This window comes from Stegodyphus dumicola, chromosome 1 (genome assembly GCF_044657685.1).
Source record: "Stegodyphus dumicola isolate Sdum_Otavi_A_Nest chromosome 1, ASM4465768v1".
In the NCBI taxonomy this organism is placed as follows: domain Eukaryota; kingdom Metazoa; phylum Arthropoda; class Arachnida; order Araneae; family Eresidae; genus Stegodyphus; species Stegodyphus dumicola.
In genome coordinates, this window is record NC_140768.1 from 99,385,836 (window position 1) to 99,402,809 (window position 16,974).

At 36.0% G+C, this 16,974-nt stretch overlaps 1 protein-coding gene across 1 annotated transcript in view; it reads right to left on the minus strand.

The window, feature by feature from the left end:
- Positions 1-16,974, minus strand: part of LOC118195030 (prostaglandin reductase 3-like) — a 68,801-nt gene that overhangs the window by 26,582 nt on the left and 25,245 nt on the right. The window contains exons 4-6 of the mRNA XM_035366262.2: positions 14,211-14,315; positions 8,365-8,463; positions 5,226-5,294 (exon numbers count right to left, since the gene is read on the minus strand). Coding sequence (XP_035222153.1) covers positions 5,226-5,294; positions 8,365-8,463; positions 14,211-14,315 — 273 coding nt within the window. The remainder of the gene's footprint in view (positions 1-5,225; positions 5,295-8,364; positions 8,464-14,210; positions 14,316-16,974) is intronic.

Below are 16,974 nucleotides of genomic sequence, written 5' to 3' on the forward strand. Positions count from 1 at the left end.
GTCAAGAGTGGGCAAAGTGGTGCTGTAGCAGTTCCAAGATTCATTTTGAATCCCGAAGCCGATTCCATAGAGATCCATTGCTTTTCAGATGCCAGTCAGAGGGCGTACGGTACTGTTGTCTACGTAAAACTTCGTAAGCAAGAAGAAATTTCTGTGAGTTTCGTCGCATCAAAATGTCGTGTTGCACCTGTGAAAAGAATTACGTTACCTCGTCTTGAATTACTTGGTGCATTACTAGCAGCCCGTTTAGGTTCTGGAGTGAAAAAATTGCTCGATCAAAAGAAATCCTCTAGAATATTTTATTGGACTGATGCCAAAATAGTGCTATGCTGGATTAAAGGTACCTGTACCAAATGGAAATCTTTCATCCCCAACAGAGTTAACGAGATTAGGAAGTTAACACAGCCGACAGAATGGTTCTATTGTCCAACAAAAGAGAACCCAGCAGATGTTATGACGCGTGGTGTTCAAATTGACTTTCTTGTGAACTGTTCCAAATGGTGGTCATGCTGTGACTTTTTAACATGCTCAGAGATTCCTCATCACGACTTATCATTTGAGGTAGTTGAAGAAGTGTGTCCAAATGAACTTAAAAAGGACAATGAACTGCATAACGATTCTAACTTAGTTTTAATTGCATGTAATGAAGCAAACCTCTTTAATGATATTCTTAATTTGTCTTCTAATTATACTAAACTTATTCGTATTGTAAGTTTCATTTTCAGGTTTATCCATAATCTTAAGAACCCTCAGGTAAGGAAGTACGGAGTACTTACTTTAGAAGAGATAAAGGATGCTGAGGTGTATATTTTATTAGAGGCCCAAAAAAGTGAGTTTAAAGACGAAATAAATCAATTAAAAAGAGGTAAGTGTGTAAACCTCAAAAGTAAATTAGCATCACTGAATGTGTTTCTTGATAACATGGGGCTAATTAGAGTGGGCGGACGATTGTCCTATTCGGACCTACCCGCTAATAGTAAACACCCTATAGTTTTACCTAGTAAACATCGTTTAACTACTATTATTTTAGAGCATTTTCATTTGAAGTACTTTCATTTAGGATCACAATCACTGTTACATCAGGTAAGACAAAGGTTCTGGCCACTCAATGGGAGAAATAATTGTAGAAAGATCATCTACAGATGTGTGACATGTTTTAAGAACAAACCCATCACAGTTCAACAAGTAATGGCCGAGTTGCCCAAAGAGCGCGTCACACCATCTACCCATTTAACATAACTGGTGTTGATTTCTGCGGCCCATTTGCAATAAAGTTTAAGAATCAACGTAAGGGAGTTTTGAACAAAATTTATGTCGTAGTATATGTATGTATGAGTACAAAAGCCATACACTTAGACTTTGTGACAGACCAAACTAGCCAATCTTTTATTTCGAGCTTAAAACGTTTTTTCTCTAGAAGGAGAAAATGTACTAGAATAATGAGTGATAATTCTAAAACCTTTATTGGTACTAGTGTAGAACTAAAAAAATTGCAAAAATTGGTTGAGTGTCCAGATGAGAATTTAGCGAGTTTTTATACCACTGAAGGTATAGAGTGGAAATTTATTCCTCCAAAGTCGCCAAATTTCGACGGAATTTGGGAGGCAGGGGTTAAATCATTTAAGAGTCATTTGAAGAGAGTTATTGGTAATCAGTGTTTAACTTTAGAAGAATTTTTAACTGTTTTAACTGAAATTGAAGGAGTATTGAACTCAAGACCTCTTACTCCAATTTCAGCTGATTATAATAATTTTGAAACTTTGACCCCAGGTCACATTTTGGTTGGTAGAATAAGAGTAGTAACTGTAAGATTGCATAATCAGCATTTGCTGAAACGAAATGTTCGAGATATATGTATACTTCCTGTAGAATGATGGTTTATTTCTATTATAAACTGGTATTTGTTGTAATGATTTGAATGTATATTTTCAATATTGTGATTTGTTATTGTGAAGTAATTTATTGTAGTGCCTTTATATTTACATTTATTTACATAATAGTTTTGAAATTTTTAATTTCAACGCCGGGAGTGTTTTGTATTAGCTGAGAAATGCTTGGCGCCAGAGCGGAATGTTGGCTAATGGCGCATGCGCCGCCGGAATTGGCGTTGAAATGTATTCTGTGAGAAACTTGATTATTTACTTTTATAAACTTGATTCGAAGTTGCGATTTATATGTTACGCTGTAAGGTGGAGCCTAGCGCCTGAGTGTCGCTTTGGAAAATAAATGTATTTAAACTGTATGAGTTATTTTATTACGATATACAGCTATCGACGGGAAATAGAATAAGTCATTTCACCCTTGATGATGATGCTCTGATAAGAAGGTGCTAGCAGTTCGATGAAAGTTACTTTCTTCAAGTCATAAATTTAACTTCATACTGATGCCGACTTCACAAGGGTGCTTTATACCTCGGTAGCCTCGGCAAATAGTATCCCACTCGTATAAAGTGCCGATATCTTTGCAATGGAGTTTTCTTAAGGCAAAAATCTTCATAAAGGTACGGCACTTCGGTGGAAGCTGCTTTCCCCATGTTTTAAATGGAACTTTATAAAGGTGCGTGCATCTTTATGCATTCGTTAAATATTAATTAGAATAAAGACCTTTTCATGGGAGTCCCAGCTTCTTGATGAAGATTGAAGAGTGCATTATTCGTAGTGTAAATTGAATTTAATAATGGTCTCGGGCACTCCGTATGTCTTGATGAACAATGTTTAACTTGTAAAAGTTGACAGCACCTTCATTCAAGACGGCGACTGTTCACTTAGATGTTCAAAGGAATGTCCGGGAGTCTTGAAGAAGGCTGCATTCTTCATGGTATAAACTGAAATTTCTTGGGTGACGTCACATTTATTGAATTCGATAATTATTCATTTAGATTTTCACATTTCACTCGACTATTTGATGAAAGTTGCATTTTTCATGGTAAAGGCACTCTTTGTATGGGGGCCAGGTATTCCTTTTTTTGAAGAACAATGGCTAACTTTCAAAAAGTGCCAGCACCTTTGTTAAAGTCCGGAAAGAAATGCCCAGAATCTTAGTCAAGGTTGCATTCTTCATAATGTATTAACGTTATTCTTCATAACGTAACTTGACAAAGCTGCTGGTACTTCTACGTCTTAATGCTGAGGCATCCTTTGGCGAACAGTGGTCATGTATAAAGACATCGGCACAATTAAGAAAAATTGCCCGCGGCAGTCAAATCTCTCCCACTCGCAATTGATCTATACACGCTTTTTGAATCTCGAATTAATCATCGTTTCCCATTTTTTTACTTTTACGAGTGCTTTCTAGCCTGTCTTTATCGGGTGCGCCTGGCTGATTCTTCTTTCCCTTCCTTACGTGATTATTTTTAACGCTGAACATTGAGATGCGAGCACTGAGAAATTATAGTAACATGTGCAAAAATCCTGGACAACTCGTGAACTAATCGCTTCTCCAAATTTGGAACCCGGGCTCTTCGTACGGCAGTCAGCCACATTAACCACTATCCCCTCTGGGCGACCAACTACATATTAAATTCTAAACTGATAGTTACTTTAGATAATTTCATGTGTCGATTAACCCTTAAGTAACATACTTAAGCCAGAAAACCAAAAGCATTAGAATACTGAAGCTTCTCTGGCTGTCGGTTGGCAAACCAAATTTTCTAATTGTATGTGAGAAATCCGTGTACGCCATATCCTACGTATACAAGGATAGAGTGACAAAGTCTCAGCCTGTTCGTGCTATCTTTTTTTTTTTTTTTTCCTTAAACAGAAGTCGACAACCAGTGCATATCTCCTAACAATAAGGACCTGAGTGTCAATAAATTTATAATCTAAACGTACTTGTGAACTTAATGTTGCTTCAAAAGTCGCATAGGATCCACGGGCCGCGAGTTCGGCCAATGCTCTGGGATATTCTTCCTTTAAAAATAATTACAATAATCTTGTTGTCATTCACTTTTCAGCTTAAAAAGGGTGGTTAGTCTGGAAATGGGATTTTGAGTTGGTTCATAATAAATGGCGTATCAGTTTTCAAATTATTGTCACCAAATGTTATGGCCCTGTAATCAAATGGACGGCTTCAAAAGAGGAAGCACCGAAGAGACTGCATTCCAATCTGTCATATATAAAAGTAATATTAACTGGTTTCTTCAATTGTCTTTCGGTTGTGGATAATAAATTTCCACTAACTAATCAAACTGTTAAAGAATATTATTACAGTGTGTTGATGTATTGACATGAAGCAATTTTTAAAAAAACGACATAAATTGTGCGAGATGACTCATGAAATTTTAGCAACAGTAATGCACTTGCTTATAATGCTCTTGTTCATGAACTTTTGGCCAGAAGTTCAACAAATACGGCTCCGCATACCTAATATGACACCGTATGAGGTTTCGCTTCTGTGGTTAAAACTGTTGTTTCACAGTCATTGTTTTGAGTCTACTGATGGATTAAAATAATTCACTACGAAATTTCAAGAAGTTTCTCGAAAATGAATTTAGAGCATGTTTCGAGAATTGAGGGAAATGTTACCGTAATTGCATTGCAGTCGCAGGGAAGCAATTTGAAGGGTAATGTATTATTGACCAATGAACTGGAAACTTGAATTTATGGAATCATTCCATTATTTTTTTAATCACAATAGTAATTTTTTAGTTAGCCAGAAATTGAGTTCTGATCTCTTACATTAACAGAATTATTTTTTCGGGTCACTTATTTTTGTGTTACAAGAACATTACGCTTGCTTCTCCCCTTCCTACACTATCACAACATCTTCAACACTATTTCATTAAAATTGTTCCTAGATGAAATGGAAACTGTATTGATAACTTTTATGTCTCACTTTCAACAGCTTCGTTTTCTCAATTTCTATAAACAAGTTTAGTCTTTCAAATATTGCAGTTCGGGAAATAATCCAACATCCAGTCTTCAGTCTCTGCTCCAAAAAATGTAGTACAGAAGATTTAATCATGCCAAAACATCTTCACTCTCTATATCAAAGTTATCTCTTAATATGCGCTGAGAAGCATTTCATTTTACTTTTCAACAAATGGCCAATAGTATGAGTCAGCGACGACAGCAGAAATAACTTATTTTAATACTTTTAGTCTGTTCAAATTTTTTTGGACTTGAAATTTAACAGAGAAATTCATAATTATAAAATTACAGTAAATACGTTTCCTTTTATACACTTCTGTCGTAAAATAAAAATAATATTGAAATATGAAAACATACCGCAATATGTCCAGCCCCTCCAGCAGCAGCAGTAACGAGAACAGTATCCGCTTCAGTAATGCGGGCTGCCTGAAAAATTAAACATGATTATGACCATTATCCTCAAATTTTTGTCAATTATTCTGTAAAACTTTAGAAATGGTTTCTGTGAAATCCATTTGTCAAGTTTCGTATTTAATAACAGATCCTGGTTATTAATAAAAATGCATTTAACTAACACTTAGTATAACCTATAAAATGATTCATTTCACAGTAATCCTAATACAGAACAATTCTGTTAAGAAGAGAATTCTGGCAGAGCATAGCTGAATTTCCACACGTATTGCTGAAGCAATATTCTAATGTAATCAAATTTTACTCTTTGCTTTAAATGTTTCATTTAATGTAGCCTTAGTAAACGAATAGTTTTCAATTATATAAGAATTAGCCGTATCACAGCTTTTAAAAAATTGTGCCGATATTTAATTTCAATCGAAAACTTTCAATTCATCTTCAAAATTAAATCTTTGTAGAAAATATATGTATGTAGATATATTGGAGCACAGATGAGCTATCTGCGTCAAGCAAGGATGGCTGCTTGAGGAAATTTTTAGCTGTTTGAGGATTGCGGTCCCCCAATTTTCCTGGCCACAAAATGCACTGCTGGAATATTGCCAAGGACGAACCCTATCACCTATAGCAGTGATGGCGAACCTATGGCACAGAGAGCCTCATCAACTGGCACTCGACTAAAATATCCTTAATCAATAATCATAATAAAATACTATGTAATTTAAATAAGTGTTTTAGTCTGTTCTTGAAAGTTTCACTTACTTACTTATCACATAATGCCACTGACATAGGGCCTAAGCCTAGATATAAAATTTTCATACATCGCCATAGAAATGATATAGATATTTATTTACAAAATTTATGACGTTTCAATTGTTTGGGCCAATCATATTACTTGTTACATGGCAAAGAATACGCCAAAGTTGAAGCAGCTAATATTTGCCAAACGAATTCAAATTTATTCCAGACTGTCGGTGAGTTTTATTACTTTCATTGTTAAATAAATCCCACTTTTCAGATCTAAGTATTTTGAGGTAACCTATGAATAATTCTACTTTAATATCTAAAGCGGGATGTACAAATATAATGTAAAAACATGCAGTTTGATAATATAGCAAAACACGAAAGCTTTGTATGGAAACCAAGCTTATTCACATGTGTTCAGCCGAAATAAGCCCAATAAAGCAGGAAAGGAACATATGGAATTTAAAGTTAGAAGTTTAGCAAAGAGATGTCCGGGTTAACGGTTACTACTGTCCCGGTCTTGAACGGTCTAGAACCCTCACAAACGATATTCCAGCAAAAAAAGGCAAAATTAAACATTGATAGTGGAAAATCATTTCAAGAGACCTGGACAGAATAATTTGGAGTTATTGAACACAATAGGAAAGCATTATGCACTCTGTGGGGGGAAAGTGCTGTGTGTCGCACATCTAGTGTCAGATGGCACTTTAACACCAACAACAAGATTGTTCCCGAACTTCATGAAGCTGAACGGAAAGTATTTATTGAAGGGAAATTGAGGAATTATAATTACCACAAAGTTGGTTTTTGCAATTATCATTCTAAAAAAAAACCTTCTAACAACGTTCAGCTTTCAAATTTCACCGTGCCTGGCAAAACATGGTAAACCGCTCTGCGATAGGGATTTAATCAAAGAGGTTTTGGGCACCCCCGCACGCGGTTCCACAAAGGATCGGCACTACTGACCTATAGGAATCACAGAATGAAAGGAAACAAAATATGGAAAATTAGAATAAGTGCTGTATACAGTAAGAAGAGATGTGCGTACGCAAATTTTCATTTTCTCGCTTGTTTCTCAAGTGATACAACTGGTTTAAAGGATTTGACGCCTGCGGACAGTTGTAGCAATTAAAAGTTTTACGGGAAGGATTTAGATGCCGATCTTGAAAGTTTTGCTATGTCTTCCCGACGTCACTTGGATGATTTTATGCGTAGCTGTATCACTGGAAAGATCGAAGAACGGCGAAATATAACACATGTTGCCTGGGAGTTCAACATCGCCCAAACCGTTTTTCACGGCTTTAGAAAGCATTTTAAACAAGAGAAACTTGCAGCAGGATTTTAGGGGAAGTCGTGCTAGATGTATGATGCCTGCAGGAGACAGGTTCATTTCATTATCCGCAAAAAGAAAATATCGCACTAAAGCTCAGCAGTTGTGGCCAATTGTTTGGGGAGTTTCTTTCTGCGACAGGACAACGGATCTTCGTAAGAGCTGTAGCCAGACTGCTGGGTGAAAAAGATCTATACATCCGCATATCTACTGTGTGTGTCCCCTTGTCCAGACAGCACTGTACCACCCGTCTGCGAAAGTGTCGCAAAGACATTGTTTTGTACCTGAGAAAAACTGGAACATGGGAGTCTTTCGTACAAAATTCCCACATATCTGTTTATAGGTGTATTGTTGTGGATCAACCGCCTGTCACTGACTATCCCAGATTACGTACAAAGTCGGAGTTTGGTAATGCTCATGGGAATTTTCTCAAGCCTGTCAAGATTATAACCAGCAAACAATCGAAGGGTTGTCGCCATTACAGAGGCGCTCTGAAAATTTCAGGCAAATAAGAACGCAGAAAGTCTTCCTGACACACCCAGGAAATCTTGAACAAAAAACAATAAATACAGTTCCAAAGAGGTAATTAGTTTTAGTGAAAAAATGAGAAAATCTTTGTGTTTTCAGCGCTGCCAAAAGCAAATGTTTTTCTGTTCTCTCTGTCAAGAGCATTCTTATCTCTCTGCGGAGAGATCCAATAACCGGTAGCCGGATTTTCCTCTACCTAATTTGAGCAAATTTCTTAGACGCCAGCTGCGGCCAGAACAGGCAACAAGGATGTTTGCTTTACACAAACTTCGAACTGCATTGATCAATTAAACCTAACTTTCCAAAAAGAAAAGGCCTCGCCAGTAGCCGAGTGGTTAAGGATTGGTTAAATGATTTGATCTTGGAACACAAATTTACACCACTTGTGAGCTAAACGGATCATATGTTAAGGACTAAATAATTTAATTCAACATTTCGTTATTTTAGAATTGAGATTTATTTAATTAAAAAATACAAACGGTTTACTTTATCCAAACCAATGGAAGCTGTGAGCCCGCTTACTAAGAGGACTACGTAGTCAGGTTTAGCTTCTGGTATGGGAAATACTCCAGCTGCTGGTACGCACTGAAAAACAAAGCATAAACCGAATTATTTTATGATCTCAAAAGTAATAGCAGTAAAGAATTACATAACAGAAATTACATAAGAAATAGGATCTTAATATTAAAAGTCTGCTGAATAATACAAAGTTTATACACATTAGATAAAAGTAAAACCAAAAATCTGTTATTAATATTAATAGAAAATATTGATAAATATAATTCAAGTTCTAAACTTTATTACAAACAAATGTTTATTCATGCCAAGTATTCAAAAACACGCCATTCACGGTTAAGCCCCTGATAAGCCTTCAACTTGCAAGTCGTCAAAGTAAAGCATTCCATGAACTTTTAGAAGGAGCTTTTATAAGACAGAGTTAATTTTTAAGCTGAATACAGTACAGTGACATTTAGTAAATTGCCTTGCAGCCCACCCCATTCTTGAATAAACAATTCCTAGAGTACAGAGCCAATATTCATGGAAAACTTTCCATCTTGTAACCAGTGTTTGATGAATATCGGCAGTTTTCCCGTAAACCACTATTGTAATCGCGAAGGATGCCGTACTTCTATGTGGTGTCATAGAACATTAAAAACATTAAAAAAATAATAATATTAAAAAAAATCTGAAAGGTTTCACATTTTAAATTACGTCCAAAGGAGCGTTTTTTAACATTTTGCGTGTTACCTTTATTTATTAAATATCATGTTCTTTGCACTTAAACCATAAAAACTGAGTTCAATAGCAATGTCGCAAAATAATTTTAAAATGAGCATATGTTTAGAATTTCCGATACACAGTTCCGCGCATTGGAGATAAAAAGGTTTTTTCCACCGTAGAGTATTACCATTGCTCGCTTTGAAATCCTTGAGCTTGTTAATCAAAAATTCGTTAAGGTTTTACAAAATATGAAATCGATAATAAAACAAATTCCAAATTTCAAATTTGGGCTTCCACATGCTCATATTCGCAGTAGGATTACATCATTCAAAAGTCGATGGCTCTATGTACCGTTATTTTATCACAATGCGAGAAATAGACATACATTTATGACGATTTTTCATTATTTAATTTCTTTAAATATAATGCAGGACTCTAACATTTTCTGGCAACAGTTTGAAAAGGGAGACGAACATTTATAGTGAACCAACGCTAAATCGCAAAACGAAAACAATAGTCCTTCAGGAACAAAGCCCCTTTGGACTAAAAATGAAATTGATTTCTTTTTACGAGTGCTTTTCGTATACCAGTTGCTAAGAGTAGAATATAGAATCAATAGTTACCCATCCTTTTGTAAGTCTACTTTGATAAGAAGAGATGCAATTATTCATCTCTAAATTGTAGACCAGGAAAATGTTGTTCATTTTTTCGAGCAGCTTGAAAAGACAGTTATAGCGATGGGGAGATAACTAAAAAGATTCGAAGGGTCTTTCCCTGGTTTGGCAATTGGAACAACAAAAATTTTTCACCATGCAATGGGAAATAATGCTCTTTCCATACTTTGTTGAAAAGAAAGGAGGGCCTCCAATGACTTGCAAGGGAGGTGTTTTACACAGGATAACTAATGGCGTCAGGACCAAGACAATCTTCTTGTCTGAGACAAAGATCTTTTCTACTTCAGTATCTTGATTATCAAGTTTAGGAGTGGGAGAGTTGAAATTAATGGGCAGTTTTTCAAAGAGTACCTTTGCAAAAAGGAATACAGGATTATAATTACTGCTATTTGAAACAGCTGAAAAAGTCTCTCCAATGGTATTAGCCATTCCTCGGGACGCCTTCAAAGAATTATGTGAACACACTAACAAAGCGCTCGCCCATATTTGTCATTTGTAGGAAAGAAGAGGATTTATACATCAGATAAAGTCTCGAAGAGCAGAAATCCTGAAAAGCTTTTATATGCTTTTTGGCTCGCCATATGAGGACACAAAATGCTCACAGACGAGGAATAATGATATATTTTCTAGTACACCAGTGACGACTAAGAACTTCAGGCATTTGACGCTTTTATTATACAGGACAGATGTGCATCTTCTCTTAACAGTTCCAGAATTTTTCCATGTGATTTGGAGAAGAAAACAGAAAAGATTCCGGCCCGATCGCCCTATCCACCATGCAGCAGAATAAGAGAACACAGATTCCCGTGTTAGGGTTAGCCGGACCTATAACCTTGTAGGGTTTATATTTATTTTAACTAACATTTATTTTAAGTTTAAACTATCTTTCCTGTCAAGCCTTACTTTCCCCTGGAATTGCCAATGCCAGAGTATGTAAATTTTAAGTAAACGCAAAGTATTCAAATTGCCAGCGGAAGTAATTTGAGTTAAATAGAATGGAAACAAGTTCGTAAGTGTGCTTTCTTGCTTCACGAGCGTGAAGGTGGCTAGGTAGAAATTGAAGAACCGCGCGTTTCGGCCTGTGTGCTTGCCTCGGCAGATAGTTGAATCTTTCAACTTAATATTCAGAAGTTTGCTGAAATATCAGCGGTATCTTAGAACGCGGTTAGGTTAGTTACGTTTAGAGAGCCTCGTAGATAGTAACTTGTTATTATTCATTTTTAGTTTCTTATTTTTATTTTACCGCCGGGTCGGCGTAGTTTGTGAGTGTCAAATGCACGCATCTGTAACTTCTAAAGTAGAATAAAAAGGGAGTTAAACCCTTCTTAAGAGTTTTGTGTACTTTCCAGTTCATAGCAGTCACTATTATTGTTGCGTGTAAGTTGGCGCCGCGCAACACCACAACCTGACTGAAGGACCACAATCAGCTTTCCTCAAAGCGGAAACATTTGGAAGCTTATCCCCAAGCCATTGACAAGAAGGAAAAGTAACCAGCTGATTGACACTAGCAAGGACAGTTAAGTGGGCTGAAGCAGAGGCCAAAGCAGCGTGTTAGAGACCTCGCCCATCAACTAACAGGCTCCTTCCTTGCAGCCGTACGGGTCTCCATGCGCGGCAAACGCATAGGCAGTTATCTCACCACGGTGAAACAGAAACTGCACTAAAGAGTGTACCCCATCCACTGTAAGAGGAAATCACAAGGGGAAAATGTAGGAAGAAGTGAAAGATAAGAGGAAAAGGAAAAGAAGAAAAGTCACTGGGGCTCCAGAATTGTAAGACCCGATCACCAAGAAAGTAATCCCCTGAAGGGTCTACGTCTACTATACTTCCAGCTGGACATATTGTTATGGCCATGTGTATGTTGGCTTTGCCAGGAGCTAGGCTCCCTACGTACTTCGCCCATTCAGGCCAATGAATCCCTCCTCGCCGCGGTGAGGCAACAAAGCAGCACTTGGGAGGCGCCGAACTAATACAGAGGAAGCCATTTCGAATCAGTTTTTACAGGTAATCTACGGTTAGTCTTATTTTTATAAAAAGAATAGGAAATAATTATTTTTTCACTTGTTATTTTTTAAATTGCTAAACTGGATAAAACTAAAATAGTTCAAGTGACCTATATTTGAAATCGCCCTAAATTTATTCGCCGTTTCAAAATAAAAACTAATATTTCTCTACAGCCATTGTATTAAACAGCACTAAAGACATTTTTACTGTTCTTCTTCTTTTTTTTTTTTTTTTTTTTTTAAATAAGAAATTATTTTTGGATATCTTCTTGTTTTTTGTAAGAGCGAAATGACAAAGTTATTATCTGAAATAGGGAGTTAACTCTCCCCCATTTCCGCTCCAATGAGTGAAGTGAAATTTCTTTTAATTTTAAAACAGTAATGTTAATATTTGTTAAAAACACATAAATATATTTTCATATAATTTGAACTGCATGCTGTGACAGGTACATTGAACAATTACTCTGTAAATGCAAAAATACGCGCCATAATTATCAGTATGTATTATACTTCTCCCTCCTCGCTTACTTTCCTCCTTATCATTTTCTAATACATGATTTAGAAATTTCGGATTTATAGAACAGTAAAAACTTCATGTTTAAACATCTCAGGAATGACATAGATTTTAAAAAGAGAAATAATACCTGCAGATGTAGAAACGTCTGGACACAAGTAAGTCTATATTCAATCTTATCCCTTTATATTTCTTGTTCTTTAAAAAGTAAACAAACATCAGGGAAGTCAAATCCAAAATCCATTTGGAACTTCTCTTTACAGTCATTAGTTCGATTGACCAGAACATTCCCCTAGGAGCTTAGCTTTTCCTTATAGGAATAGAAACCCGTTAATTGTAAATTCATGCTATAGTGGTACAGGAGAAATTCATGCTATAGTGGTACAGGAGAAATTCATGCTATAGTGGTACAGGAGAAATTCATGCTATAGTGGTACAGGAGAAATTCATGCTATAGTGGTACAGGAGACAAATACCGTTTATTATGAAACACTATTTTATAGAAAGGCGCATAGTCTTTTACCTAATGCTGCTGAAAGGCTATTTACATTAAAGAATAGGCATTTTAAAGCACTTTCTCTCGATTCCAGGAAAAATATTTTCATTTTTTCACCATCTTAATTGTACTTAACATACATAAGTTACTGACAATACTCCAAAAATATTGCTGCGAACAGAATCCCTTCCGTCTAATAAAAGATTAAACATTTTAAAGTGAAATTAGCAATTTTTATTTATGAATGTCAGTTTACAAATCTCTAGCTCTGTTATTAGCTAATGAAGAATCTGTATATATATGTGCACGTTGCTCGCACTGTGGAAAATAGGTTAAAGATAGAGCCAAAAATATTTGAACTCATGTAATCCATTATAATAATATGTGCACTTCGGAACCAGAATTTTGAATTTGTTTCTTATTTATTTCATATTTTGTACGAATTTAAAGAATTTTTGATTTACAAACCCACCGATTTAAAAGCGAGCAATGGCAATATAGCTCGAAACGAAACATTTTTATCTCCCGTTCGCCAGACTGTTGCCATTCGGCAAAATGTCAGCTATTTATCTTGTATTTATTTATCACAATTTAATCAACAAATTCGGTTATTTTAAATAACCGAATTTGCTTTTAAAGCAATGTGATTGCCATCGGTTGACGTCAAGTACTCTTATCTTCCACGCGCCAGAGAGTTCCCGCTGCCTAAAACACAAGATATTTAACTTTGAGATTTAATCTGTGTTATTGATTAACAAACTAAGCGTTTTGAAAGTAGTTTATAAAAATATATCTTTAATAGAACTGATTTAAATAAAAAAATATTTAAATCATGAGATGTTTAATCAGAAATATTATATACTTTTATTAAGTTAATCATTAACAATAATTGTATATTTGTTCTTCTTTCTATAATTATAAGGACTAATACTAAAAAAACAGCTTAATTTTATGTACATTGTTAGCTGAATTTAACATCGCGCTTGAGTTCAGCTAGTGAATGTACAGCACTTACTTTAAAATTTGACAAATATGGCGGAAAAATTTATTCATACTTGTTACAACAAAACTATGTGAATAAATAAAGTAAAATATTTAATCGCATAATTGCAGAGAAAATTCGTCTAAATGAAAAAGTTCGTTAAGCAAATGTTTGCGGGAAGGCCCAGGGGTCACCATTGTATCAGTTAAGTGTTAATCAGTCTATCGTAGCTTTCTTTTGGTCTAACCTTGCTTTCCTTTAGAGAGCAATGACAGACTTGTTAATTTTTTGTTGAAGTTTGTAAACTTTATAATTTTTTTATTGATGTAAGTAGAAAATTATTTTTCTTTTTCATGTGCAACTATATATTTGATATTAATAGTTAAATATTTCATATATTATGAATTTAAGTAATTATCTTCATTTAAAATATATAGCTTACAAGATATTCAGCATATGCTCCAAGCTTTGAAGACATATATGCAACATTCTGTCCAATTTTGAAATTTTCCACTTCCTCTCCCACTTCGACAACTTCTCCAACGCCCTAGATAAATGTAACAGAATTAAACACACACACACACACACACACACACACACACACACAAAAAGAAAAAAAAAAAAAAGAATAAAATCGCAGATACAAATGAAACATGTTATAGGATAAAATCAGTCATTTGGATATACAAAAGAATTTTAAAAGAGCTGCAATTAAATCAAGGAACATTTACCGCTGTGTGTGCCCAACACGTCTTGCATTATTCAAATGTAAATGCTTTATTTCTTAAATTATGTTCCTATTACAGCTCTAATTCTTCAAATACTGTTATACATATATCTCGCTACGTTACAAATGGTATTTAATCTGTTTAAAAATATGTCTATTCCAGAAGATTTACTTATAAATAGACTATCTCCAGAAGACTTGCATATAACCATTCGACGAATGTACTGAATTTCCTGGAAAATAAACAAGAAGTTGAATGGATGCCCGGTTTCCATTGGTTACGAAAGAGATGAAGAGCTAGAGATTTTGTAAATTTTTTTTCACATGTGCGTAATGCAAAATCAGTGTTTGTTTCATTCAAAGAGCACTAAGCGTTGAACACTGTCGACATCAAGCAAATCATGAGACCCACTACACCTTTACATATTACTACACCTTTACAAGTTCCTCTGATGGGGGGGGGTGTGAATTTCTGAAGCGGCTGCAATAAAAACACATAAAGCATTCGGTGGAAGAGTACCTAATGAATAAACAACCCAGCGAACTTCGCTGATGTGCTTTCCTACAAAATCCTGAAGCCAAGACAAGTTTCTACGTCCATTCGCCGCACACCTACTACAAACAAGTCACGCCATCCAAATATATATATAAGAGTGCAGTTTCCCTCCTACGGATGCCGGATTTAATTAACTCTATTTTTCGTTAATTAATGCACTGCAACTAACCTCAGAAGTGTTTAAGATGAACTGTGTGTATTTTTACGAGCATTTTAAAGGGTCATTCTCTCGACTTCGGACAAATCATGCAATTTTAAGACTGTTTATTCCCTTACTCTTGAGTTTTGACATACTGAACTTCACAATGCCACCGCTCAGCCAGGCAATCTCCGGCCTCCTGAAAAGTCGCACCCATTTCATTGCTCTTCTTTAAAGAACTTTTATTCACCATATAAATAGTGTACACAACGAAGCTATTTTACGCAGCCCGGAGTATATTTCAGTTAGCATGTGCTTGTTATATATGTAGTGCTTACTGTCTTAGGAACGTCTCAGAGGTACGAATTGAGCTTATGTGCTCGATTGCTATTGAAGGAAAAATGGAATGAATAAGTTGGAGGGCTTTGCCACTCTATGTTTGTATGCCAGTTGATATTTATTGTATTGTATGCCTAAATACGTGAAGGTCAAAGTGGGAACTTTCCATGTCGGTACAGTCAGTAAATTTAGTTTACCAGCCGACAACTAATAGCGCTACATTATTCTGGAGTTTCTCCCCCTCATTGATTTGGTTACTTCCAATATATACTTTTCTTGAGGCTACTACTTGGTCGGATGGATGCATAGTTGCGCGATGCAGATGAATTCACGTATAGTTTATGAAACCTCTTTATTTGTGCTTGTTGTAGATCTAAATTATATCATAACTCATTGTTTAGAATTGTGCGCAATTTTTTAGTATTGTTTTCAAACGAAGAAAGGTCCGGTGGTGCAGTGGCTAGCGCATCGCACAGCTGCATCACAAGTCCGGGGTTCGATCCCCGGGCTGGGCAAGGTTGACACAGCCTTTTAGCCCTTGAGTGGGTCGATAAAATGAGTATCAAGTTCGCTTGGGGACTAAACACCGGGGGTCCTGCGACAAGCTGACCACTTGCCAAGGGCATATGCTGACGTACCCCTTGTCCCAAGGTCAAGAAAGCAGATTTCGGGGCACTGAACGCCGTGGTCCACTAGGGCTGTTGCGCCACTGAGTTTAGTGTTTTTCATACGAAAAATCGTCTTGTTGAAGCAAATTCGCAAACAAAATTATAACAGTGATTTTAATTTAGAGATCAGAAATTAAATGTCAGGCAGAAAATAAATACAATGGTACCTCGGCATACGAGTTTAATTCATTCGGTAACCTTGCTCGTATGTCAAATTGCTCGTATCTCAAAGCAATTTTCCCCATTGAAATTAATTGAAATGCCATTGATCCGTTCCAGCTCCCGTAACACCACCTCAGTTGTTTTGTTGTTTTTGAATAAGAAAAATGTATTTATAAATAAAAAATACATATTCTATAAAACATAATTAAAAGAAAAAGTAAAGTGCTTACGGAAGCGCTTAATTTTCGTCACTGGTCTTAGCTTTTTCGTCACGCTTCTTTGCTCATTTTCACCTGCAGATCGTTTAAAAAAACTGTCCAAGGAGATTTGTTTCTTCCTCCCTTTCAGGATATTGCGGAAATGAGTTAGGCAAGTTTCGTGAACAACTCCGAAGCACGACCAGTTGCGACTTTTTCCGAATGATTTTTATCCACGAACTCTACAACTTTCTCCCACATTCCCAAGATCTCCTTTATATCTCTTGTAGGAATAACCTCCTGCATCTCTGGCTCCTCTTCAAAACTAATTTTTCGTTGAACCACCGTATGCTGCTGCGAATGTAGATCGTGTAACTCCTCGGTTGTCAGCTCCTGAGACTGTTCTTCGACGAGTTCG